Source organism: Pleuronectes platessa, chromosome 10 (assembly GCF_947347685.1).
Source record: "Pleuronectes platessa chromosome 10, fPlePla1.1, whole genome shotgun sequence".
In the NCBI taxonomy this organism is placed as follows: Eukaryota; Metazoa; Chordata; class Actinopteri; order Pleuronectiformes; family Pleuronectidae; genus Pleuronectes; species Pleuronectes platessa.
The window spans coordinates 352,029-377,777 of NC_070635.1; the positions used below are offsets into that span (position 1 = coordinate 352,029).

Genomic DNA, 25,749 nt, shown 5'->3' on the forward strand with positions numbered 1-25,749 from the left:
ATGATTTATGGAAATCAAAAAATAATTTAAGAAAGTGACAGTAAAATTAAAAGTATCTTTATGGTATCGAACTTATAATGTCTGGTCCCGCCCACCTCTGCTGCCGTTCATATACATGAAAACTACAAAGACCACAATTCAACGCGACAAGATTCCAGCCAATCCGGAAGGCAGCTGACCGGTCGGCCAATGATAGCGAGGCGGGAGATTTCAAACTCCGGAAGCAGTCGGAAGGTTTCTTCTCGTCGGCAACGTTCGAATTTCTTCTTGACGTTTATAACGAATTCAACCGAACAACGAGTTCAACCGGGAAGACGCCGAGGATCCGTCAACATGGCGGATAACACCGCTGCGGAGACCCGCTGTGAGTTCACCTGTCATCACGTCATCACGTTAACTAACCTGCAGCTGTTAGTTATAAAGTTAACCTACCAGCAGCTGCTAACTAACCTCCAGCTGCTAACTAACCTCCAGCTACTAACTAACCTCCAGCTGCTAACTAACCTCCAGCTGCTAACTAACCTCCAGCTACTAACTAACCTCCAGCTGCTAACTAACCTCCAGCTGCTAACTAACCTCCAGCTGCCAACTAACCTCCAGCTGCCAACTAACCTCCAGCTGCCAACTAACCTCCAGCTGCTAACTAACCTCCAGCTGCTAACTAACCTCCAGCTGCTAACTAACCTCCAGCTGCTAACTAACCTCCAGCTGCTAACTAACCTCCAGCTGCTAACTAACCTGGAGCTGTTAGTTATAAAGTTAACCTACCAGCAGCTGCTAACTAACCAGCAGATGTTAGTTATTGATGTGTGATATGTTATTATAGATTATTAGTATTAATTTTCGAGAAAAACATCTGTCTCACAGTGTGTGTCTGTTTTGTGTTAACGTTGTGTGTGTTGTATGTTAATGTGTGTTGACGTTGTCTATGTTAATGTTGTGTGTATGTGTGTTGTGTGTTCATGTTTTGTGGGTTAACGTTGTGGGTCTCTGTGTTATCGTTGTGGGTTAAGGTTTAGTGTTAACGTTGATGTTGTGTGTCTGTGTTGTGTAGACGAGCGTCTGACTGCAGAGCAGATGGATGAGCAGAGGATCCAGAGCGTTGCGTATCAGTACCTGTGCAGGTTGGAGGAGGCCAAGAGGTGAGTGTTCACACCTGGTGTCAGAATCTGTCCTGAGACGTGTTCACAGGTGGTGGTTCAGTCCGAGTCCAGGGCCAGTCCAGGTCAGTCCTGGGCCAGTCCAGGCCAGTCCAGGTCAGTCCAGGTCAGTCCAGGTCAGTCCTGGGCCAGTCCAGGTCAGTCCAAGCCAGTCCAGGCCAGTCCAGGTCAGTCCAGGTCAGTCCAGGTCAGTCCTGGGCCAGTCCAGGTCAGTCCAGGTCAGTCCAGGTCAGTCCAGGCCAGTCCAGGTCAGTCCAGGCCAGTCCAGGTCAGTCCAGGTCAGTCCAGGTCACTCCTGGGCCAGTCCAGGTCAGTCCAGGTCAGTCCAGGTCCAACCAGGTCCAACCTGCATCTCTGTGACATCAGACTTTATGTTTCCAGGTCGTCCGTCCGATACGATCTCTCACGAACACCTCGTGGGAATTTCCTCAAATTAGCTACAAGCGCTCAGTTGGACCGGCCCGCCACAGAGACTTTATATCACGACTCAAAAGCTTGAGGGAAATCACACAACAGATCTTAATGATTCCAGTGTAAAATCTTTACTTTTGAACATTGTATGATTAGTAGAGAGCATCCAGGAGCTCCGTCACACAAGGAGGTCATTTTGTCGAGTAGTGCTCCTGCTCCTCCTCACAAAGGAGCAGAGGCTGATGGGTTGATGCTCCTCTGCTGTCCAGGGTTCTCATTTAGAACCGCTCTGTGCCTGTATCATCCAACGTGACGGAGCATCAGCGCACAGAGCGACCTGGAGATCACTCACAAGACATGAAGACGTTCCCACAGAACCTCAGAGGAGCTGAGGATCCACTGATGTGAGGGAATCGGTCCGATGCTCTCAATAAATAAATACTGCCGTGACACTGGTGCGTTCCTCTTGCTCTTCTCATCGCTTGTCGGGACTCCCGGTGGAATCCCATTGGTCGGCAGCATAATTTAATATTCATGAGGTGCTTTGCATTGACCATTTATGGTTGAAAGTGGAGTATGAGGCAGATCCATGTACAGACGTTTCCTGGTGGACTGTGATTTATAAACTGAACATTGCGTTGAGGTGTGCGTGCGCACGGTTTTATAAATAGTGTTTTTCTTCTGCGTACGACATCTCTGGCTTTTGTGAGCACGTAGAGTTTCAGTGTGGATCCAAAGCAGAGTTTTATAAACCAGAACCAGATCTCCTGGTGCAGCGGCCGGTCCCCGATGTTTCCTTAATGTACAGATTGAAATCTGAAGTTAACTTTATACTGGGAACATTAACACAGAAACTGCCCTGGTTGGTGAAGGCATTCAGCCGCAGTGCGGTAATTCTAGTCTTTAAAAGATGTTCTCCCTGTTCAGGTGGATGGAGGCGTGTCTAGTGGAGGAACTTCCTGCGCCCACCGACCTGGAGGAGGGGCTTAGGAACGGGGTCATTCTGGCTAAACTGGGTCATCGATTCGCTCCCAGCTCCGTCCCTCTGAAGAAGATCTATGACCCCGAGCAACTACGATACCAGGTCACACAGCCACACACTAAGGCACCACAGACACACAACGTTGATACACAACACAAAATCAACAATTGTCTATTGATCTGTTCTTCAGGCTGTGGGTCTTCAGTTCCGCCACACTGACAACATCAACCACTGGAGGAACGCCATGACGAGGCTAGGACTGCCAGCGGTCAGTGAACGCATTGATCAGAGTATTGATTGATCAGAGTATTGATTGATCAGAGTATTGATTGATCAGAGTATTGATTGATCAGAGTATTGATTGATTGATCAGAGTATTGATTGATTGATCAGAGTATTGATTGATCACAGTATTGATTGATTGATCAGAGTATTGATTGATTGATCAGAGTATTGATTGATCACAGTATTGATTGATTGATCAGAGTATTGATTGATCACAGTATTGATTGATTGATTGATCACAGTATTGATTGATTGATCAGAGTATTGATTGATTGATCAGATTATTGATTGATTGATCAGAGTATTGATTGATTGATGAGAGTATTGGTTAATCAGAGTATTTATTGATCAGCCTGTATATTGATCACCAGTTGTTGTTTCCAGATCTTTTATCCTGAAACAACAGACGTGTACGACAAGAAGAACATGCCCAGAACTGTCTACTGTATCCACGCACTCAGGTGACTTCACCTGTCTGTCTGTTCATCTGTCTGTCTGTCTGTCTACCCGCCTGTCTGTTCACCTGTCTGTCTTCCTGTCATTCTGCAGCCTGTATCTCTACAGACTGGGCGTGGCTCCACAGATCCATGACCTGTATGGGAAAGTCAAGTTTACAGGTAAAAAAACAACAATTGACTAAAACCTCCTATTAGAGAGAGTTAATTTTTTACTTTACGTTATTGCAGTAAACATTACTGACTGATCTACATACACACGTCACATGTGGTTTTCATGTTTCCAGACGAGGAGATCAACAACATGAAGTTGGAGTTGGATAAATACGGGATCCAGATGCCGGCATTCAACAAGATCGGAGGAATCCTGGCCAATGAGGTGTCCGTGGACGAGGCTGCAGGTAAAGAGAACGCCTCTGATTGGCTCTGAGCCTCTCCTCTCATTATCACACTGAAACCTCCCCTTCTCTTTTCTCCCATCAGTCCATGCAGCAGTGATCGCCATCAACGAAGCGGTGGACCGAGGAGAACTGGGCGTGACCACGAGGGCTCTGAGGAATCCTAACGCCATGCTGCGTAACCTGCAGGAGGCGCTAATGAGCGTCTATCAGGAGATGCTGCGTCAGGCTAGAAGAAGAAAGGCTGAAGGAGCAAGCAGCTGGGTGAGGGTCTCGTGATGGTTATCATTCTGTCCAATCAGAGGACTGCGTGCTCTAGCATGATCACTGACTGTGTGTGCGTGTGCGTGTTGTGTGCGTGTGCGTAGAGTCAAGGTTCAGCAGATAAAGACATGTACGAAGAGTTTCTGACTCAGAGGGAAATTCAGAACAACATCACCGTGGTTAATGGTGAGAGGATCCATGTCAGTCAGCGTGAGTATTGATGATGGATCAGTGTGATCAGAGGTGATTATTGATTATTTGTTTTCAGTGCGCTCAGCCGTGGAGCAGGTGGATGAAGCTCTGGACTCTGCAGATGAGCTCTCTCTGCTCTCTGCTCTGCAGCTGCCATGTTTGGCCCTCAGAGGCCTCCATACTGACAACGGCCCCTGGTACCTGGACCAGCTGTCGGTAGACCGCCAGCAGAGGGCGCTGGTATGTAAACACTGAAATAAATTCAGACGTTTATGAATACATGTGACATGAGCCCCCCCGCCCTCTGTGCCCTCTGACACCAGGAAGGCTGTGTTGATCCTCTGAACCCTGATGACCTGCAGGACGGCATCACACTCGCCAACGAAGATGCAAAGAGAGCCAGAAACAGTGAGTGTCCCACCACAGTGACACTTGCTGGACAGTTACTGTCAATGCACCAACACAAGCAACAGTTTCCTGATGTTTCAGAAGAGACACACTGCTGAGCCAGCAGGAGGCCAGACGTCCAATCAGAGAGACCGACCCCCCTCTCCCATCTGTGTTTAATGAGTTAATTGTGTGTCTGTGTGTGTTTCAGTGCAGGCAGCCGTGCAGAATGCAAATGCTGCCTTACGTGGCAGTGACCACAGACACACACTCAGCTGTTTGATGACCTCTGACCTCCAGCTGCCTCAGGTGTTTCCTTTTGCTGCTGCTTTGTATCACAGAGAACTACAGCTGCTGCAGAGACAGAGTGGACAAGTGAGACACACATGAGACAGAGACGTCCACATGCAGGTTGTTTCCGCTGGTGGTGCTGTTGGACTAGAACTCACTTTTCCCATGCTCTCCACCAGGGGGAGCTGCAGCAGGAGGAGCTCTTTGTTGCTGTAGAGATGCTGTCAGCTGTGGCTCTCATCAATCAGTCTTTGGAGGCGGGAAACCTGCAACAGTTCAACTCCTCATTGGTCAGTTCATCTGCAGGACTCTCTGACGTAGATGACACCCTGCTGGACAGGTACCTGTCTGTCTGTCTGTCTGTCTGTTCATATAGAGGTAGGACAAGATGACAAAGGGATTTTCCTGTAACCCTCTATATTAATGTCTTATTGTTTCACCACAATGTGAAGAGCGGAGCCGTCTGTCACAGTAAATCCAACGACTTCGTCAGGTTCACTGATCGTTATCATAAAGAAACAAAATGTAAAAGCATGAATTTGAATATTGGGATGATGAGATTGAGGTCAATGATGTTTTTCGCTGAACCCGTCTTCCACGTCATGCTCGCCAACTTATTGGTAGGTGTGTGTGAAGTGTTCAGGTATATGTACGTGGCGTGTTCAGGTACTTGTACTTGGTGTGTTCAGGTACATGTGGGTGGCGTGTTCAGGTACATGTACTTGGTGTGTTCAGGTACATGTACTTGGTGTGTTCAGGTACATGTGGGTGGCGTGTTCAGGTACATGTGGGTGGCGTGTTCAGGTACATGTACTTGGGTGTGTTCAGGTACATGTGGATTGTGTGTTCAGGTACATGTATGTGGTGTGTTCAGGTACATGTATGTGGTGTGTTCAGGTACTTGTACTTGGTGTGTTCAGGTACATGTACTTGGTGTGTTCAGGTAAAATGTGGGTGGCGTGTTCAGGTACATGTGGATTGTGTGTTCAGGTACATGTATGTGGTGTGTTCAGGTACATGTGGGTGGCGTGTTCAGGTATGTGTTAGTCTGACGTATTCAAATCAATTATACGTAATTGCTCCCATGGGGTTGTTGTTATTGGCCAAAATGCTTAAGCAACTGCAGAACAGAACTTTGTCTAACAAACAACAGAAAACATTACACAAAGACACATCATGTACGTCTCTGTGCCGTGTTCAGGTACTTCGAGCGTCTGGCAGATGTGAAGCAGCAGGGGGGCAGAGCTCATCTGACCTGGAATCAGCTTCAGGAGAAAATCAACAGTGTCAACAGCTCAGTGCTGGACGCACAACAGAGTACGCACACGCACACAACTACACAACAATAATACACGTCACACCAGCCCTTCTCTCTGACTAGTGACTTTTGACCTGTGACCTCAGAGCTCGTAGTTTTGGGTGTGATCAACAAGGCCGTGATCAGAGGAGACAATCAGCAGCTGCTCTCGGCTCTGCTGCTGCCCTCTTGTGGCCTGGAGGACGTCCTACCTCACAACGCCTGTCGATACCTGACACTGATGAGCAGAGCCCGTCAGCACAAAGCTCAGGTAACATCTGACCTCTGACCTTTACTCCACAACCGATCCCTGTCAGTCTGAAGTCACATGACCTTCCCCTGTCAAATCAGGTGAGCAGAGACCCAGGAGCTGAGCTGTGTATGGCTGATATCCAGGAGGAAGTGAGGAGAGCCAATCAGCAGAGTCAGAGAGCTTTGAAGTGTGAGTCCGTCAGCGGTGTAATGATTGTTGTAATGAAAGGCGATTGTGTATGTTGTGTCTCTGTCAGTAGCAGCGGTGTATGGATTTTTATTTTACATTTTATTTTTCAAGATTTTATGCAGACAAAATATAAACAGCATCGTTGTAATAAATATGTACAACGATGGAAAATACACCATGAAAAGTGTAGATTAACAAATACATCAAAATAACAGGCACATGGGCTACATATTTAAACTGTCCAAAAATCCAAGAGTCTCCCTACCCTGTCTAGTGCCCCTGAGCAAGGCACCTTACTCCCCCAACATCTGCTCCCCGAGGGCCGTACATGGTCGCTCACTGCTCTGTGTGTCCTGCACCAGATGGGTCAAAAGCAGAGGTTACATTTCCCTACCTGCATGTCTGTGCATGTGTTTGGGACTAATAAATGCATCTTAATCTTTATCTTAATCTTAGAGAAAACAGAACAGAAACAAGTATTTGTTATCACTTCTTTGTGCAAGGGTATTGATTATTGATTGTGTGCGTGTCTGTGTGTGTGTAGTGTGTCTGTCAGTCGCAGCAGTAAACCAGGCAGTGAAGGAGAACAGAGACTCTCAGACTCTTCGTGTTTTGTCTTTACCTGAACTTCAACTTCAGGGAATCATCAGAGAGTGTGCCGCAGAATATCAGAGACAGCTACACAACCTGATCACACACAAGATGGACACAGGTAACACCATGTGACCCCTGAGCTGGACATGAATGCAGTCTGCGAAAAACCCAGATGAACTTCCTGACCAAACTAACTGATTCATCAGCAGTAAAGATATTGATCAGTATCAGGAGTGATTGGTTGTGTGACTCTGTGAAACAATGTGCTTGTGTGTCCAGGAGACAACAGGGGGGCCTGGACCCGAGTCCGAGCGGACGACGGCTCTTTGTTTTACTTCCACCTGAAACGACTTGAGGGAACCTGGGAGCGGCCGGACGGATTCACATACAACAGTGTGTTCATGGACAGACACGAGATACAGGTGAGCACCACCGACGGTCAGAGGTCACACCTGACACTAGTGTGTGTCCCTCTTTGTGATTTGTCGACAGAAGTTATATCATGTCTCCACCTGCAGGACATTATCAGCAGTGTGTCGGGTTCGCACAGTCGCAGCGCCCTCTGGAGGAGCCGAGAAGCCCTCGTCGTTCGTCTGCAGGCTTCATGTCGAGGGTTCCTGATCAGACGACAGCTGGAGGCTCGACAACGTTTCCTGATCAACAACACAGCTGCTGTCATCGTCATCCAGGTGAGACGTCACTGACCCCAACAAACCGTCAGCATCAGGAGAACAGAGGACGATAACGTGTGTGTGTGTGTGTGTGTGTGTGTGTGTGTGTGTGTGTGTGTGTGTGTGTGTGTGTGTGTGTGTGTGTGTGTGTGTGTGTGTGTGTGTGTGTGTGTGTGTGTGTGTGTGTGTGTGTGTGTGTGTGTGTGTGTGTGTGTGTGTGTGTTCAGTCTCATTGGAGGAGGTGTGTCCAGCAGAGGCGGTACAGACGGCGGCTGCAGTTCCTCTACATGAACTGGAGAGCCGTCGTCAAGGTAACACGTTAGTTTGTGTGATGTCACTGTCTTTTATCAACTTGTATGAAGCGTGTTGTCGTCTTAGAACATGTGATGATCTCTGCAGCTTGTAGTAGTATGTTTCATATGTTCACAGATTCAGTCATTTGTGAAGATGTGGTTGATGAAAAGAAAATATCAAGCACGACTGAGTTTCTTCAAACGTAACGTGAGTTCTGTCTGTCTGTCTTCCTGTCTGTCTGTCTTCCTGTCTGTCTGTCTGTCTGTCTTCCTGTCTGTCTGTCTGTCTGTCTGTCTGTCTGTCTGTCTGTCTGTCTGTCTTCCTGTCTGTCTGTCTTCCTGTCTGTCTGTCTGTCTTCCTGTCTGTCTGTCTGTCTTCCTGTCTGTCTGTCTTCCTGTCTGTCTGTCTGTCTTCCTGTCTGTCTGTCTTCCTGTCTGTCTGTCTGTCTGTCTGTCTGTCTGTCTGTCTGTCTGTCTGTCTTCCTGTCTGTCTGTCTTCCTGTCTGTCTGTCTTCCTGTCTGTCTGTCTTCCTGTCTGTCTTCCTGTCTGTCTGTCTGTCTTCCTGTCTGTCTGTCTGTCTGTCTGTCTGTCTGTCTTCCTGTCTGTCTGTCTGTCTTCCTGTCTGTCCTTCTGTCTTCCTGTCTGTCTTCCTGTCTGTCTGTCTGTCTGTCTTCCTGTCTGTCTGTCTGTCTTCCTGTCTGTCTGTCTGTCTTCCTGTCTGTCTTCCTGTCTGTCTGTCTGTCTTCCTGTCTGTCCTTCTGTCTTCCTGTCTGTCTGTCTGTCTGTCTGTCTTCCTGTCTGTCTGTCTGTCTTCCTGTCTGTCTTCCTGTCTGTCCTTCTGTCTTCCTGTCTGTCCTTCTGTCTTCCTGTCTGTCTGTCTGTCTGTCTGTCTGTCTGTCTTCCTGTCTGTCTGTCTGTCTGTCTTCCTGCTGACCTATGTTGCTGTGTGTGTCCACAGGAGGGCGCTGTGATAAAGATCCAGTCGTTCTTCAGAGCCAGCAGAGCCAGAGATCAGTACAGGATGTTGGGTGAGGTCACTAATGAGCCGCTGCCCCTGATTGGTTCGTTAATCCTGTTTGTGTGTTGACTGACTCTATCTGCCCCTCCCCCCACCTGTCTTAGTGCACTCGGACACGCCCCATCTGTCTGTGGTCAGGAAGTTTGTTCACCTTCTCGACCTCGGGGACGGTGACATCAGAGAGGAGGCGGAGCTTCTGCGTCTGAGGGCAGAGGTGGTGAGAAGCATCCGCTTCAACCGGCAGCTGGAGGCCGACCTGGACCTGATGGACCTGAAGATTGGCCTGCTGGTCCGGAACAAGGCCACACTGCAGGTACGAGTCCGTGTCCACAGGTGAGACGATGTTCACACCACGAGTGGCGCCGGTCATCTGTGCACCTGCACTCACAGGTTCGATCCCTGTTTTCCCCAACTGCCTGCTGAAGTGTCTTGGGCAGATACTGCCCCTCAGGCCCCTCAGGCCCTGACCCCTGCACTGTCTGAATGGCAATAACCACTAACCACTCCCCCCAACTGACCCCTCGCTAACAGGAAGTGACTTGTTGAAGGAATATTCAACCAGAGTTTTACTGTTATTCCTGAAGACGGGGATTCTGCTGCACAGAGCAGATCTGAGACAAACTGCTGTGACGTGAGAGAGGCTGATCAGCTGGTTTGCAAATTGTAGCTTTGACCAACAGAGTCACCGTGATTCAGAGCTTCACATCCGAACGGCAGGAAGTGGGCTCTGTATTCACAGAGGTACATGAAAACAGAGCTGCAGTCTCACACTGATCTGGATCTGATTCTGATTCTGGATGTGATGGTGAATTCACACCCAACGTGTGCACATTTATTCAAAGCTCTGGGTGTTTCCTCAGGCTGAGCAGTGACCAGTTCACCCTCTTGCTCACCTGCTGTCGACTGAGTTCCATTCTCAGGACTGATTAGCTGTCGTGACACCCGAGGTTCAATATCTCTACATTGGGAACGATTGACTCAAATGGATTCTAACATCTAACGTGCTGTGGCAAACGCAACGCCTGTACAAGAGAAGAGAATTGTGTCCTGTGAATAATTTGAGTTGCTTGAATGCAACATAACACAAATGTGGTATCAGACCGTCTTCTTCTCACCTCACAACAGGAAGTGACCTTCCGCCCTTTTTAACAGGAAGTGGTGTCTCACTGTAAGAAGCTGACCAGGAAGAATAAGGAGCAGCTGTCGGACATGATGGACGTCGAGAGAAGTAAAGGACTGAAGGCTCTCAGCCGAGAGAGGAGAGAGAGACTGGAGGCCTATCAACACCTGTTCTACCTGCTGCAGGTGACACACACACACACACACGTATTCACACACGTATTCACACACGTATTCACACACGTATTCACCTCCTCATGTGTGTAGACGCAGCCTCTGTACCTGGCTCAGCTGATCTTCTTGATGCCCCACACTCGCTCCACCTCCTTCATGGAGATGTTGGTGTTCAGTTTGTTTAATTACGGCTCTGACCACCGGGAGGCGTACCTGCTGCTGCAGCTCTTCACTGAGGCACTACGCTACGAGATCAGGTGTGACACACACACACACATACACACACACGCACACACACACATACACACGCACACACGCACACACACTGTAATACACACTCATAAATAACCTGTGTGATGGTGTCAGCCTGAAGGTGGACCAGCCTCAGGATGTGGTCACAGGAAATCCCACTGTCATCAAGATGCTGGTGAACTTTTACCGTCGCGCTCATGGTCAGAACGTCCTGAGGGAGACGCTGTGTCCTGCTCTGCAGGACGTCCTGCAGGACCGGACTCTGAGCATCAGGACTGACCCAGTGGACGTCTACAAGACCTGGATCAACCAGACTGAGAGCCAGACCGGACTCAAGAGGTCTGAGGACACACCTGAACACCTGTCTGTCTCACCTACTGCCCCTTTCTCTGTCTCACCTGTCTTGTCTGTCTCACCTGTCTGTAGCACTCTACCTTATGATGTCTCACCTGAGGACGCTCTGTCTCACCTGTCTGTAGCACTCTACCTTATGATGTCTCACCTGAGGACGCTCTGTCTCACCTGTCTGTAGCACTCTACCTTATGATGTCTCACCTGAGGACGCTCTGTCTCACCCTGAAGTTCAGAGAAGAATCGACGTCTCCATCATCAACCTGAAGAACCTGACGGACCGAGTACTCAACGCAATCACATGCAACCTGCACAAGCTGCCGTAAGTCTCCTCCTCCTCACCACTTCACCTCCTCACCTCTTCACCTCCTCACCACTTCACCTCCTCACCACTTCACCTCCTCACCTCTTCACCTCCTCACCACTCCACCTCCTCACCAGTTCACCTCCTCACCACTTCACCTCCTCACCACTTCACCTCCTCACCACTTCACCTCCTCACCTCTTCACCTCCTCACCACTTCACCTCCTCACCACTTCACCTCCTCACCACTTCACCTCCTCACCAGTTCACCTCCTCACCACTCCACCTCCTCACCACTCCACCTGTCCACCACTCCACCTCCTCACCACTCCACCTGTCCACCACTCCACCTCCTCACCACTTCACCTCCTCACCACTTCACCTCCTCACCAGTTCACCTCCTCACCACTTCACCTCCTCACCACTTCACCTCCTCACCAGTTCACCTCCTCACCTGTCCACCACTCCAGCTCCTCACCACTTCACCTCCTCACCACTTCACCTCCTCACCACTTCACCTCCTCACCAGTTCACCTCCTCACCACTTCACCTCCTCACCACTCCACCTCCTCACCACTCCACCTGTCCACCAGTTCACCTCCTCACCACTTCACCACTTCACCACTTCACCTCCTCACCTCTTCACCTCCTCACCACTTCACCTCCTCACCACTCCACCTCCTCACCACTCCACCTCCTCACCACTTCACCTCCTCACCACTTCACCTCCTCACCACTCCACCTCCTCACCACTTCACCTCCTCACCACTTCACCTCCTCACCAGTTCACCTCCTCACCACTCCACCTCCTCACCACTTCACCTCCTCACCACTTCACCTCCTCACCACTCCACCTCCTCACCACTTCACCTCCTCACCACTTCACCTCCTCACCACTCCACCTCCTCACCACTCCACCTGTCCACCACTCCACCTGTCCACCACTTCACCTCCTCACCACTTCACCTCCTCACCACTCCACCTGTCCACCACTTCACCTCCTCACCACTTCACCTCCTCACCACTTCACCTCCTCACCACTTCACCTCCTCACCACTTCACCACTCCACCTGTCCACCTCTCCACCTCCTCACCACTCCACCTGTCCACCACTTCACCTCCTCACCACTTCACCTCCTCACCACTTCACCTCCTCACCACTTCACCTCCTCACCACTTCACCTCCTCACCACTTCACCACTCCACCTGTCCACCTCTCCACCTCCTCACCCCTCCACCTCCTCACCACTTCACCTCCTCACCACTTCACCTCCTCACCACTCCACCTGTCCACCAGTTCACCTCCTCACCACTTCACCTCCTCACCACTTCACCTCCTCACCACTTCACCTCCTCACCACTTCACCACTCCACCTGTCCACCTCTCCACCTCCTCACCACTCCACCTGTCCACCACTTCACCTCCTCACCACTTCACCTCCTCACCACTTCACCTCCTCACCACTTCACCTCCTCACCACTTCACCACTCCACCTGTCCACCACTTCACCTCCTCACCACTTCACCTCCTCACCACTTCACCTCCTCACCACTTCACCACTCCACCTGTCCACCTCTCCACCTCCTCACCACTCCACCTGTCCACCACTTCACCTCCTCACCACTTCACCTCCTCACCACTTCACCTCCTCACCACTTCACCACTCCACCTGTCCACCACTCCACCTCCTCACCCCTTCACCTCCTCACCACTTCACCTCCTCACCACTTCACCACTCCACCTGTCCACCTCTCCACCTCCTCACCACTCCACCTGTCCACCACTTCACCTCCTCACCACTTCACCTCCTCACCACTTCACCTCCTCACCACTTCACCACTCCACCTGTCCACCTCTCCACCTCCTCACCACTCCACCTGTCCACCACTTCACCACTCCACCTCTCCACCTCCTCACCACTTCACCTCCTCACCACTTCACCTCCTCACCACTTCACCACTCCACCTGTCCACCACTCCACCTCCTCACCCCTTCACCTCCTCACCACTTCACCTCCTCACCAGTTCACCACTTCACCAGTTCACCTCCTCACCACTTCACCAGTTCACCAGTTCACCTGTCCCCCTGACGTTGTCCTCTCAGGTATGGTTTACGTTATACAGCGAAGGTTCTCCGAGACGCTCTGAAGACGAAGTTTCCTGACGCCAGCGAGGACGAGCTCTACAAGGTGAGCAACAGGAAGTAGAGCCCAGAGGGCACTCCTTCACAATAAAAGCATCTGTCTTTTAGCTGTTCTGGTGAACCAGGGTCATTTACTAGCTTACTGAGAAACCCAATTATAGATCAGTGATTGATTTTATTATAAAGATTAGTAGACATTGGTATCACCTGTAAAACGCTTTTGGAAGTGTGTGTGTGTATAAACATATATCTTGAACCTGTGTAAATATTTGAACAGTAGAACCTTTAAAAACGTTCCGGTTGTTAAGAACCTTCAGATTTCCTGACATGGAACCTCTGACAGATCGTAGGTAACCTGGTCTACTATCGCTACATGAACCCGGCCATCGTGGCTCCGGACGGGTTCGATGTCGTGGACCGGTCGGCCGGCTCGGCCCTGCAGCCGGAGCAGCGCCACGTCCTGGGCTCCATCGCCCGCGTGCTGCAGCACGCCGCCGCCAACAAGCGCTTCCACGGAGACGGGTACCACGTCGCAGCTCTGAACCAGTACATCGGCCAGACTCACCACAGGTTCAGGTCAGAGTCACCATGTGACTGGGGCTCAGGGTTTCTCGTTACAGAAGAGAACTACATCTGACCCTAACCCTAACCCAACAGGAGGTTCCTGCTGAGTGTGTGTGACGTTCCTGAACCTGAGGAGCGATTCAGTGTGGACGAGTTCTCCGAGCTGCTCGTCCTCAGCAGACCCGTCATCTACATCTCTGTCAGTGAGCTGCTCAACACGCACAAGGTGAGGACACACTGCCCCTGGACCTGAGTCTGGTCCCGGACCTCAGTCTGGACCTGAGTCTGGTCCTGGACCGCAGACTGGTCCTGGACCTCAGTCTGGACCTGAGTCTGGACCTGGACCGCAGACTGGACCTGAGTCTGGTCCCGGACTTCAGTCTGGACCTCAGTCTGGACCTGGACCGCAGACTGGTCCTGGACCTCAGTCTGGACCTGAGTCCGGACCTGAGTCCGGACCTGAGTCTGGTCCTGGACTGCAGACTGGTCCTGGACCTCAGTCTGGACCTGAGTCCGGTCCTGGACCTGAGTCCGGACCTGAGTCTGGTCCTGGACTGCAGACTGGTCCTGGACCTCAGTCTGGACCTGAGTCCGGTCCTGGACCTGAGTCTGGACCTCAGTCTGGTCCTGGACCGCAGACTGGTCCCGGACTTCAGTCTGGACCTGGACGCAGTTGACTGTTTCCTGTGTTTCTTTGTTCAGCTGTTGTTGGAGCATCAGGACGTTTTGTGTCCCGACTACTCTGACCCGCTCAGACTGCTGCTGCAAGACCTGGGACCAGTGCCCCCCCTCCAGGAACTCACTGGTACTGTAACAGCTTCTACCGCTTCTTCCTACTTTATTATTGATAGTTGATTGATTAATTGGATCAAGAAACAAAGCCTTGGAACATTTATAATGAATATTTGACAGAATATATAATCTACCTACTAATTTCACAATAACTCTGTCTCTTTGTGTTATTAATCACAGAGAAAGTTCAGTGTTGGATTATTTTTAACACGTGATTCGTTCAAAATTAAGATTGTCGGTTATTTAACAGACTGAAAAAATATGAAACATTAACATCACTTGAGTAAATCAAACGTATATATAAACTACACATACAGTATAAACAGTAAAAAATCTAATTCAGCTTCATTTGATGAAAAACATAGATTATAAAATCTTCAGTGCAGATAGACCAGGTATGATGAACACAGTTTTCTAACTATGTTGATAAAAAGCTCTGATCTCAAACGGTCACAGACCGTCTAGAAGACAACTGACAATTTGTGATTTTATGAAACCGTGCGCACACACACCTGAACGCAATGTTCGCTTTATAAATCACAGTCCACCTGGAAACATTCCCACGTGGATCCGCCTCCAGATCCGCCCTGCACACGCCCACTTTCCACCATAAGTGGTCAATGCAAAGCACGGCACAAATATTAAATGATGCTGCTGACCAATGGGCTTCCACCTGAGTCCTGACGGAGTCACGGCATCCAGCGATGAGAAGAGGAAGTGAAACTTTCTGACACTGACATCAGGAAGTCTGTTAGTGAGGTGAAGAGCGACTTCATGGGACAGCAGTGATGTCACTAATAAAGAAAACACACTGACACTCTGTGGATAACACAATGTGTGAGATCAGAAATCACTGAACCCTCTCTTCCTCCTCGTCCTTCCATTCACGTGCACACATCACAGAACCCCGCTCCACTGTCACGGCAGGATTTATTTATTTATTTATTTCGAGCATCGGATCGATTCCCTTCAGTGGATCCTCAGCTCCTCTGGGATGTTCATTGGAAAGTTTCTTCATTTCTTTTAAGTGATCTCCACTGAGCTCTGTGCGCCTCACGTTCACTGTAGTGATCTGATGAGACACGCACAGTGTGAGAAGATATTATTAAAACCTATTAATGATTCGGCTCCGTAACTCAGCTGTTAAATCGAATCTGAACGTAATTTGCTGTAAGTTGTTTTATATATATTTTTTTATTAAAAGGTTCGTGTGGAGCTGATGTGTTGCGCGAGCAAAACTAAGATGATGAATTGGATCAATAATCAGCTTCAGTTCATCTCCTCCCGTCTCCAAAACGTTCGTACGCATGAGTCAGAGTTTGAGTTGAAATACGCACATTTTCCCGTCAAGTTTTTATAAATCCCAACGTTTGTGTGAGAAGTGGCGTCCGCACGTTTCAGGTGATAAACGAGACCTCTGGATTTGATGAGTCAGCGCCACCAGGAGGAACGTGAGGACCTTCGGGTCTGAAGCCGTCTGAGTCTGAATGTTTTCTGTCCTCCAGGAGAGTCTTCATTATCTCCATCAGACCCAGAGTCGGCTCTGACTCACAGCTGTAAGACCGAAGTTTCTCTGACTCTCACCAACAAGTTCGACATCTTCAACGACTCTGATGACAAACCAGACGCCAGAGGTCTGCTGCTCAGGTACCTGAGCCTGTTAGCATCACCTGCTTGTGTTAGTCTGTTGCCTTGCTCATGGGACTAAGAGCAGTTATTTGCCTTTATGACTTTATGATGTTTTAAAAACTATCGCAAAAAATTCCAGCACAAAGCAGCTGATCATCGACGTCATCAGGACTCAACCAGGAGACACTTTGAGTGACATCCTGAGAAGGTCCCCATCACATGACCAGGTAACTCACACACATTCACACGTGTTTACTAAGCTGCAGCGATACTCACATCGTTACATGAATTAATGAGATGAGCTGGTGGCTAACTTCAGCTGAAGTGAAGAAGAGATTGAAACAGAAGAGAACCAGAGTTAGCTAAAGAGCTGGGTAAGTAAACGTTAGCTAACATAAGCTGCGGAGCAATAGGTGACTTGTTAAAGTAACAGAGGTTGATTAGACCCGAGCTGGACTGACGGGACCGGCTGCAGGACGGGTCCAGTTCGGTTCAATCAGTTCAGGACAATTCAGTTGAGATCAGGTCTAGTTTGGTCCTGTTCAGGTTACAGTAAGACAGAAGACAGAAACTGTAAGTGGTCTGTCCAAACAGGAAGTCTGCCATGATTGGCTGATTCAGCAAAGAGCACGACAAGACGCTCGCACCCCCGAAAAGATGAAGAGAAACCAGTCATTGGTCGCTAACGGCAACCTGAGTCTGGAGGAGAAGAAGAGGAAGATTCTGAGGAGTCTTCGTCGTCTGGAGGGACTCGGCGTCCTCACGTCCCCTCGGACTGAAAACCAAATCCTACAGATGATTGCCAAGGTAACACACACACACACTTCTTGTTCCTTCAGATGTTGTATGAAGCCTCTTATCTAAATTACAATTAAGATATAAACTACTCAAAAGAGTTTCACAATAACTAAAGTATATACATGTTCTTGACATTCCAATAATCACATACAATACTTCGGACATTTCACTGATATCCGCTCAGGTCTTCAGGTCCTAGCTTCAAGGAGGTCGTGAGCTGGAGCAACAGAGTCCAGTGACTTCAGTGTAAATCCAGTCACATTTGTTTTTAGAACTAAACATGATGTGGTTCTGAAAACCGGGTAAAGTCTTTTAATCCCCCCCCCCCCCCCCCCCCCCCGCAGGACATCCGTCAGCAGCGTCTGCACCGTCAGCGTCGGGGGGCGGAGCTACTGAAGCTCCGTCACACTCTGAGCAGTCTGGAGGTGAAGAGCAGCTTCCACACGGAACAGGTGGACTACTACAGACATTACATCACTTCCTGTCTGGACAATCTGACTGCCAGGTACAGGTGGAACATCCCACTTTCATTGGCTGTTTGAGTTCCTCATCACAGAAGATTGAAAAACTAACTCAATGTGATTGGTTGACAGTAAATCCAACAAAAAGAAGACAGCAGAGAGCACAGGGAAGAAGAAGCCTCCTGCACTCAGTTACAGCGCCACCAGGCTGCAGGAGAAGGGAGTTCTGCTGGAGATCGAAGACCTGCCTCCGACACAGTGAGAACACGCGTGTACACGTCACGTTATTATACGACGCAAATTGTGAATCTCAAGCGTTTTAACGTAAACTGTTAAAAACTCATGATATACTCTCTACTATGTTGGGGGGGGGGGGGGGGGTTGAAGTGTTTGAGTCCACAAAGCACATCTGGAGTTCCAGGTGTAAACGGTGTCAGAGCAGAATCAAATACAACCGAAGTAACTGGTGACGGATTCTTCAGAAGTTCTAAAACAACAGAACACAACATGTCTCCATTCTGCTCCGGTGGTGTCAAGTGTCATCAAGCCCCGCCCATTTACACTGTTTGAACCTTGTGCGAGAGTTGTGTGCGTGCGAACGTGACCACGCCTCCTCGCAGGATATCGGAGATCTATACAGGACACCACAGTATTTTTCTGTAGTATTAATATGTTTGAAGAAGTGATCACCAATTACTTCATTGGTTTTGGATTCTGCTTTAACTAAGTTTACACCTGAGACTCCAGAAGTACTTTGAACTCAAACACCCCCCACCCCTCCCTCATAGTGATGAGGAGATAATAAAGGAATTTATATTTCAGTGAACTATCCATTTAATGTCGTAGCTGCTTTACGTGTTTGAGCATCGTAAACAGTTGTGTGTGGTTTCCTGTTCCAGGTTTAAAAACGTGGTGTTCGACATCGTAGCTGGAGCCGAGCGAGGAAGCTTCAGAGTCAAAACTCGATTTCTTGGAGTCGAGATGGAAGAATTTCTGCTCAAATACCAGGTACACACCAGCCAGATCTCCTCAGTCCTGCTGGTGCGTTAGCTGCAGGTGAAAACTCTCTCTCTCTGTGTGTGTGTGTTGCAGGACCTGCTGCAGCTGCAGTATGAGGGCGTGGCCGTGATGAAGATGTTCGATAAAGCGAAGATTAACGTCAACTTGCTCATCTTCCTGCTCAACAAGAAGTTCTTCAAAAAATGAACCTAACCCTAACCTTCATTCTTTACACTCCTGTCTGTGTTGATCTCATTACACTATGTTTATATGCCACTGTGTCCTACAGAGTGACACATCTTTAACTCTAACCCTATCTCTGTTTATGATCAATCAAATAAGCTTTATGATGTTTTTGTGAAATTATGTCTGTCCCATCTTTGTAATGATATGTCATTATGGAATCTGTCTGTTTAACAAAGTGAGATTTCTTCCTTCACTTCTATCTGCACCAACCTGAACTGTATCCTCTTATTAAAGTGTACAGTGAAAAGATGTCTCACTGTTTGAGTGGGTTTTCATTTCTCGTTACAGAATGTGTTTTTGTATCCTTCAATATGAATCAGAGGGAAGCATCTTGGTCCTATCTCTGTGACTAGTCCTGTGTTTGACTCACGAATGTTAAAGGAGTGAGACATCGTTCCTTCTACATATCACTGTCATCAAATTAAGTTTTTCTGATCATAACATCTGATCAATATTTGTCTGTTTTTAGTTTGTTCAGTTTAAAAAAATGTAAACTGATGGATCCTGAAATTGAACTGACAAGTTGTCGGTTAAGTAATAACTCAGTGATGAACTTCATTTCTTCTGGTTGGTTAAACATGAACCAGGTTTAGTTTCAGACTAAATTATCATTTTAAAAGATGAGTGGCATCCTGCTGGTTTCCCATCGGTCCACTTGGATCTGAGTTTGAACTTTATGATGTTTCACGTCATATAAAACCTGTAAAGGTTTGTTACTCAGGAAAAAAACTAGTGTGTGTGTGTGTATATATATATATATATATATATATATATGAATAACTATATTCATATAGTCTCAGGGGTAAACTTAATTCAAGTTATTAGTTATTTATATGTATATGTATATATCCCCTTCATGAGGCTCAGGTCAGTAAATCACTGACCAGTGAAAGTCACTGTTACAACAGAAGATGAAACAAGTTTTTATTCCACAGTTTGCGTCACAACCAAAGAAGAAAAATAGATTCACACATATTCAGCTGACATGATTACAAAAATACTTTGAGTTTAAACTTCATGTATCAACAACAGCAAGGTCCGGACCCCTGAACTAGATTCAACCAGTCTGAACCAGATTCATCAGACTGAACTAGATTCAACCAGTCTGAACCAGATTCAACCAGTCTGAACCAGATTCAACCAGTCTGAACCAGGTTCAACCAGTCTGAACTAGATTCAATCTGAACCAGGTTCAACCAGTCTGAACTAGATTCAACCAGTCTGAACTAGATTCAACCAGTCTGAACCAGATTCAACCAGTCTGAACCAGATTCATCAGACTGAACTAGATTCAACCAGTCTGAACTAGATTCAATCTGAACCAGATTCAACCAGTCTGAACTAGATTCAACCAGTCTGAACTAGATTCAATCTGAACCAGATTCAACTAGTCTGAACTAGATTCAACCAGTCTGAACTAGATTCAATCTGAACCAGGTTCAACCAGTCTGAACTAGATTCAACCAGTCTGAACCAGATTCAACCAGTCTGAACCAGATTCATCAGACTGAACTAGATTCAACCAGTCTGAACCAGATTAAACCAGTCTGAACCAGATTCATCAGACTGAACTAGATTCAACCAGTCTGAACCAGATTCAACCAGTCTGAACTAGATTCAATCTGAACCAGGTTCAACCAGTCTGAACTAGATTCAACCAGTCTTAACCAGATTCAACCAGTCTGAACCAGATTCAACCAGTCTGAACCAGATTCATCAGACTGAACTAGATTCAACCAGTCTGAACCAGATTCAACCAGTCTGAACCAGATTCATCAGACTGAACTAGATTCAACCAGTCTGAACTAGATTCAACCAGTCTGAACTAGATTCAATCTGAACCAGATTCATCAGACTGAACTAGATTCAACCAGACTGAACCAGATTCAACCAGTCTGAACAAGATTCAACCAGACTGAACTAGATTCAACCAGTCTGAACCAGATTCAATCAGACTAAACTAGATTCACTAAGTCTGAACTAGATTCAACCAGTCTGAACCAGATTCAACCAGTCTGAACCAGGTTCAACCAGTCTGAACTAGATTCAACCAGTCTGAACCAGATTCAACCACTCTGAACCAGATTCAATCAGACTAAACTAGATTCACTAAGTCTGAACTAGATTCAACCAGTCTGAACCAGATTCAACCAGTCTGAACTAGATTTAACCAGTCTGAACTAGATTCAATCTGAACCAGGTTCAACCAGTCTGAATTAGATTCAACCATTCTGAACCAGATTCATCAGACTGAACTAGATTCAACCAGACTGAACCAGATTCAACCAGTCTGAACAAGATTCAACCAGACTGAACTAGATTCAATCAGACTGAACTAGATTCACTAAGTCTGAACCAGATTCAACCAGTCTGAACTAGATTCAACCAGTCTGAACCAGATTCAATCAGACTAAACTAGATTCAACCAGTCTGAACTAGATTCAACCTGACTAAACTAGATTCAACCTGTCTGAACCAGATTCAACCAGTCTGAACTAGATTCAACCTGAACTAGATTCAACCAGTCTGAACTAGATTCAACCAGTCTGAACTAGATTCAACCTGACTAAACTAGATTCAACCAGTCTGAACTAGATTCAACCAGTCTTAACCAGATTAACACTCTGACCTGAAAGTTAAAACCTCTTAGAGTTCAGTCTTCATGGTTGATGGAGCCTTTGATCTTTATATTAAATTTCATACAAATATAAGAAACATTTATGTAAATGTCTTTCAGGTGAAGATCGGGTTCAGAGTAGATCCAGGTTCCACTGTTCACATGTCCGGTGGAGAAACGGGTTTGGAATCCAGATCAACAGTGAATCAGCTGAGGAACTCTTCAGATATGAAACAGACTCCTGTAGTTTTTAATAGTTCAGATATGTACAGCCACGATAAGATTCAGAACCATGGCAACCACAGCGATGAGTTGGACTTGATGGAACAGCTGAGCTCGGTGTGTTTGATTGGTTCAACAGCTGCAGTTTATTAATGATGATGATTTGTGGCCTGTTTGCTGCCTGGTGCTCACGCCCACGTATCAGGATTCTTAATGTTTATTTCCCTTGTTTCCCTCGGTGGTGAAACCTTCTTTAGTTTCAGTTTGTGCTGGATCAGTCTGAACTGGACTCTGGGTCTTGACCCGTGAGCAACCAGGAGTCGTTCCAGTATTTACAGACAACACAGCGTCTTTGGAAGTTAGACCTTAAGTTTCGTGTGTTGCAACGTTTTCTCTGTAAATTAAATATTCATTTACACTGAAACAGTGAAAAGTTACTGTATGAACAGCAAAGTCGATTCATTATGAATGAATGAAACAAGATTCATTATGTTATTTTTAGTTTTCAGAGCCTCCGACCATCTTCTTCTTCTTCTGCTGGACATGGACACGACCTTGGTGCAAGTTAGTGGAGCGGTCATCATCAAGTCTGAGCGTTGTCACGTTCATCAGTTTGTAAATGAAGTCGAGGGGGGGGGACAAACATTCGCTCTTCTCTGTGAAATAAATATTTTTCTACTCTGCGGGAGGAAATGTTATATTTTAGAGTTTGTGATTGGTTCAGCTCAATCAGGACCTGAACAGAAGAGACCTGCTCATTTGAGTCCGGACTCTGGATTCATCGACGGCTCAGTAGTGAAGCCAAAATATCTAAGATTCATGTGAATGCAAACCTGAAGCTCTTAAAGCAGGTGTCACGTGACTCCAGCTCTGAGATTTACTTCATGAATATCGTGAGGATTTTCAGGAAGTTCTATTTGTTACAACATTAAATGAATCTGATGTAAACTCAGAATCAGATTCTAGTTTCAGATTAAATCTGGTTTAGGGAACTTCTCGTAGCTGCAGCTCTCCACAGATACAAAGATGTGTTTTTAAATGTGTTCATCATGGTTACATCTCTTCAGCTACCCAGCATGCCTTGCTCCGAAGCCTCCTGTCATCAATCTCCATTGGACTCAATGACCTTCTCAGCCAGAATCTCCTGGAAGGTGGAGAGCTGCTTCATCTGCTCCGTCTGCATTGAGTGTCTCCTCATGAGTTTCTTTTTCATCTTGAAGTCCAGCCCCCTTTTGGGCGAAGCCGGGGCCACCGGGACCAGGATCTTGTGTGCAGCATGAACCGGGGAGGTGGACTTACCATTTGAACGGATGTCGGGGATGGGTCTCTGAGGGTTGATGTTGAGTGGAGGCAGGAAGCCAGGTCTGGTGTGGGAGATGTGGTCCAGCAGGAGAGTCCCAGAGCCTCTGCGCTCCAGGATTCCCGGGGGACGGCGGCGCATGGTAATGGGGGACACAGAGTTGGGGATGTTCTCCAGTGACTCCCTGGGGGAGCTGCTGAACAGGGACATGGGGGAGGCATTGTACCTCCTCCGCTCCACAGACACCCGACCCGAGTCTGGAGATCCAGGGATGGACTCTGGACAGAGGTGAGTGTCTGACTCATAGTGCTCCATCCGGGTCAGTTTCGGATAAGCCAGGACCCGAGCTGGAACCGCCCCAGGTCCTCCAGCATTTTCCTGTGACTCCGGGGCCGTGTTCCTACGATACAAGATCTGATGTTGCTGCACTTTGTCGGCCCAGGAGCCAGAGAGGGTGGGGCAGTCCTCTGAGCAGGACCGATCCATCAGTTGGGGGGAGCAGGGGTCATGGGTTTCGATGCTGTGTCTCCGTGACAGCAGAGGTCTGACCCGCTCTGTGATGGACAGGCCGTTCATCTCAGCCACCGTCCTGCTGACATCACAGCCGCTCGCCTCCTCCAGACCTCGGTCCTGAGAGACGCCGCTCAGCACCGAGGGCGCCACCAGGCCCCAGGGCTCCGAGTTCAGCCTCTTCAGCAGCTTGCGAGGCGGTGGCCTCTTCTCACCTGGAGGTCGGGCTGAAGGTAGAGGTAAAGCTGACGTGAGGGCAAAGCTGAAGATCCCTTCGTCGCTCTTATCTCCTCCTGAGGAGGAGGTGGTGATCTCCACCTCCGACGGAGACATACAGGCCGGAGACAACTTATCCACGATAGCTGGGGAGGGGGGGGAGTTGAGGTACTGTTTAATCTTCTTGGTTCCTGACGGAGACGTGTCGGTGGTGATAATAATAACTTCCTTTCCTTTTGCCTTGCAGGCATCAAGCAGGACCTGCAGGGTGTCATGGTCGCCTGTGTTGATAGCATGGACGAGGGCGGAGGATCCAGAGTAGTCTTTGAGGCTGGGGTCAGCCCCGTTCTCCAGCAGCAGCGTCACCACCTCCTTCCCCGCCTGCTCGGCACACGCGTGCATCAGAGCTGTCCGGCCGCTCTTATCTGGGATGTTGGGGTCCGCACCTTTCTCCAGAAGGTACCGCAGCATCCTCTGCCGGGTCTGCGGGTCCTCGTAGCTGCCCAGGCAGGCGGCGGCGATGGGGGTCTCTCCACGCTCGTTGCCCTCATTGATGTAGGCGCCACCCTCCAGCAGCAGGCGGGTCAGCCTCAGCTTTCCCTGGAAGACGGCTTTGAGGAGGGCATTTCCCTCGGTCTGCAGGGGACCTCCATCTCCCATGATGCTGGCCTCAGACTCCCTGAGCACCGAGCTTCACAGCGAGCAGCCGTCCTTCACCAGACGTCACATGAGGAGGAGAGAACACAACGTCAGTTCACCTGTGAACAGCCAATCAGGACGCAGCAGATAATGAGATGCTGATGTGACGCTGTCTGGTGCCTGCAGATGTGCAGATGTGGACAAAAAAAAACTAAACAAGCGGTTAACCAGCTACTGACCAAACCGCTGGTCTGTGATCTGCAGTCGGTGCTGGTCCTGTTATACAGTCACTGATGAGGAGGAGGATGAAGATGATGAAGATGTCAGACTGTGAAGGAATTCTGTTCTTTTTACATCTGTCTCTGACGCAGTGATTTCTATATTTACACACAGTGTGAGTCTGTGTGTGTGTTTGTCTCTGTGTGTGTGTGTGTGTGTGTGTGTGTGTGTGAGAGATCTTATAAACGCTGTATTTACTGCATCATCCTTAAACCGTCTCATTTGGCGACTCAGCAGACACACACAGAGACACACACACAGAGACACACGCAGAGACACACACAGAGAGACACACACAGAGACACACACACAGAGACACACACAGAGAGACACACACAGACACACACACAAAGAGACACACTCAGCTGATGAAGACGATGAAGTGTATTCTTACCGCAGAGATGAAGAACGTTCATCGTCAGTTATCGATGATGTTGACTGAGACTGAGCCGCTGCATCGCTCCTCCCCCTCCCTCCTCCTTCCTCCCCCTCCCGCTCCAGGAACATCCAGGTACCCCCCCCCCCCCCCCTCATTCCTCCCCCTCCCGCTCCAGCAACATCCAGGTACCCCCCCCCCCCCCCGAGACAAAAGTTGCGTTGCTTCTGTCACATCATCTGCAATAAAATCGGTTTTATTGAGTCAGCTGAGACTGACTCCTGATTGGTCGAGAGCTTGGATGGGCAAGACCTGGTCTAGGACCAGGACCAGGACTCACACAAACCTGATCACAATTTAAATGTGTGTCGTCACCTGTCTTCAGTGTGTTAGGACAAGACTGGTCCTCACAGAGATGGAAACACAACTACACAACTACACAACTACACACACTGACTGTTACTACTATGGAAACACAGTTTCTATGGTAACAATGTGCTGGATTCCTGCAGAAGTGTTTCCACAGCAACATACAGTTCCCTACACACACACACACTAACACACACACTAACACACTCACACACTAATACACACACACTAACACACACACACACACA

At 48.3% G+C, this 25,749-nt stretch overlaps 2 protein-coding genes across 3 annotated transcripts; one reads left to right on the forward strand and one right to left on the reverse strand.

Moving 5' to 3' along the window:
- The first annotated feature begins 185 nt into the window (after positions 1 to 185).
- On the forward strand, positions 186 to 19,222 carry iqgap3 (IQ motif containing GTPase activating protein 3). 2 transcript variants are annotated; one of them, XM_053433401.1, is made up of 38 exons: positions 186 to 364; positions 1,014 to 1,142; positions 2,499 to 2,655; positions 2,744 to 2,821; positions 3,223 to 3,299; positions 3,388 to 3,455; positions 3,581 to 3,694; positions 3,777 to 3,955; positions 4,060 to 4,141; positions 4,224 to 4,387; positions 4,471 to 4,555; positions 4,746 to 4,909; positions 5,005 to 5,165; positions 6,027 to 6,142; positions 6,230 to 6,393; positions 6,474 to 6,564; positions 7,109 to 7,276; positions 7,438 to 7,580; positions 7,677 to 7,847; positions 8,057 to 8,140; positions 8,259 to 8,330; positions 9,082 to 9,151; positions 9,246 to 9,454; positions 10,294 to 10,446; positions 10,528 to 10,691; positions 10,801 to 11,025; positions 11,219 to 11,359; positions 13,446 to 13,530; positions 13,828 to 14,060; positions 14,142 to 14,274; positions 14,751 to 14,853; positions 16,346 to 16,487; positions 16,609 to 16,696; positions 17,064 to 17,276; positions 17,612 to 17,772; positions 17,861 to 17,986; positions 18,628 to 18,736; positions 18,821 to 19,222. In XM_053433401.1, exons 2-38 carry the CDS (start codon positions 1,078 to 1,080, stop codon positions 18,932 to 18,934), a joined length of 4,872 nt encoding a protein of 1,623 aa, XP_053289376.1. In that variant the 5' UTR covers positions 186 to 364; positions 1,014 to 1,077; the 3' UTR covers positions 18,935 to 19,222. The 2 variants fall into 2 exon arrangements, with proteins under 2 accessions (XP_053289376.1, XP_053289375.1); XM_053433400.1 differs by having other exon boundaries at positions 1,055 to 1,142.
- A 3,692-nt stretch (positions 19,223 to 22,914) lies between these two features.
- Positions 22,915 to 24,498, reverse strand: LOC128449853 (ankyrin repeat domain-containing protein 34A). The gene has a single exon (XM_053433187.1). It carries the CDS (start codon positions 24,496 to 24,498, stop codon positions 22,915 to 22,917), a length of 1,584 nt encoding a protein of 527 aa, XP_053289162.1.
- Between the last annotated feature and the right edge of the window lie 1,251 nt (positions 24,499 to 25,749).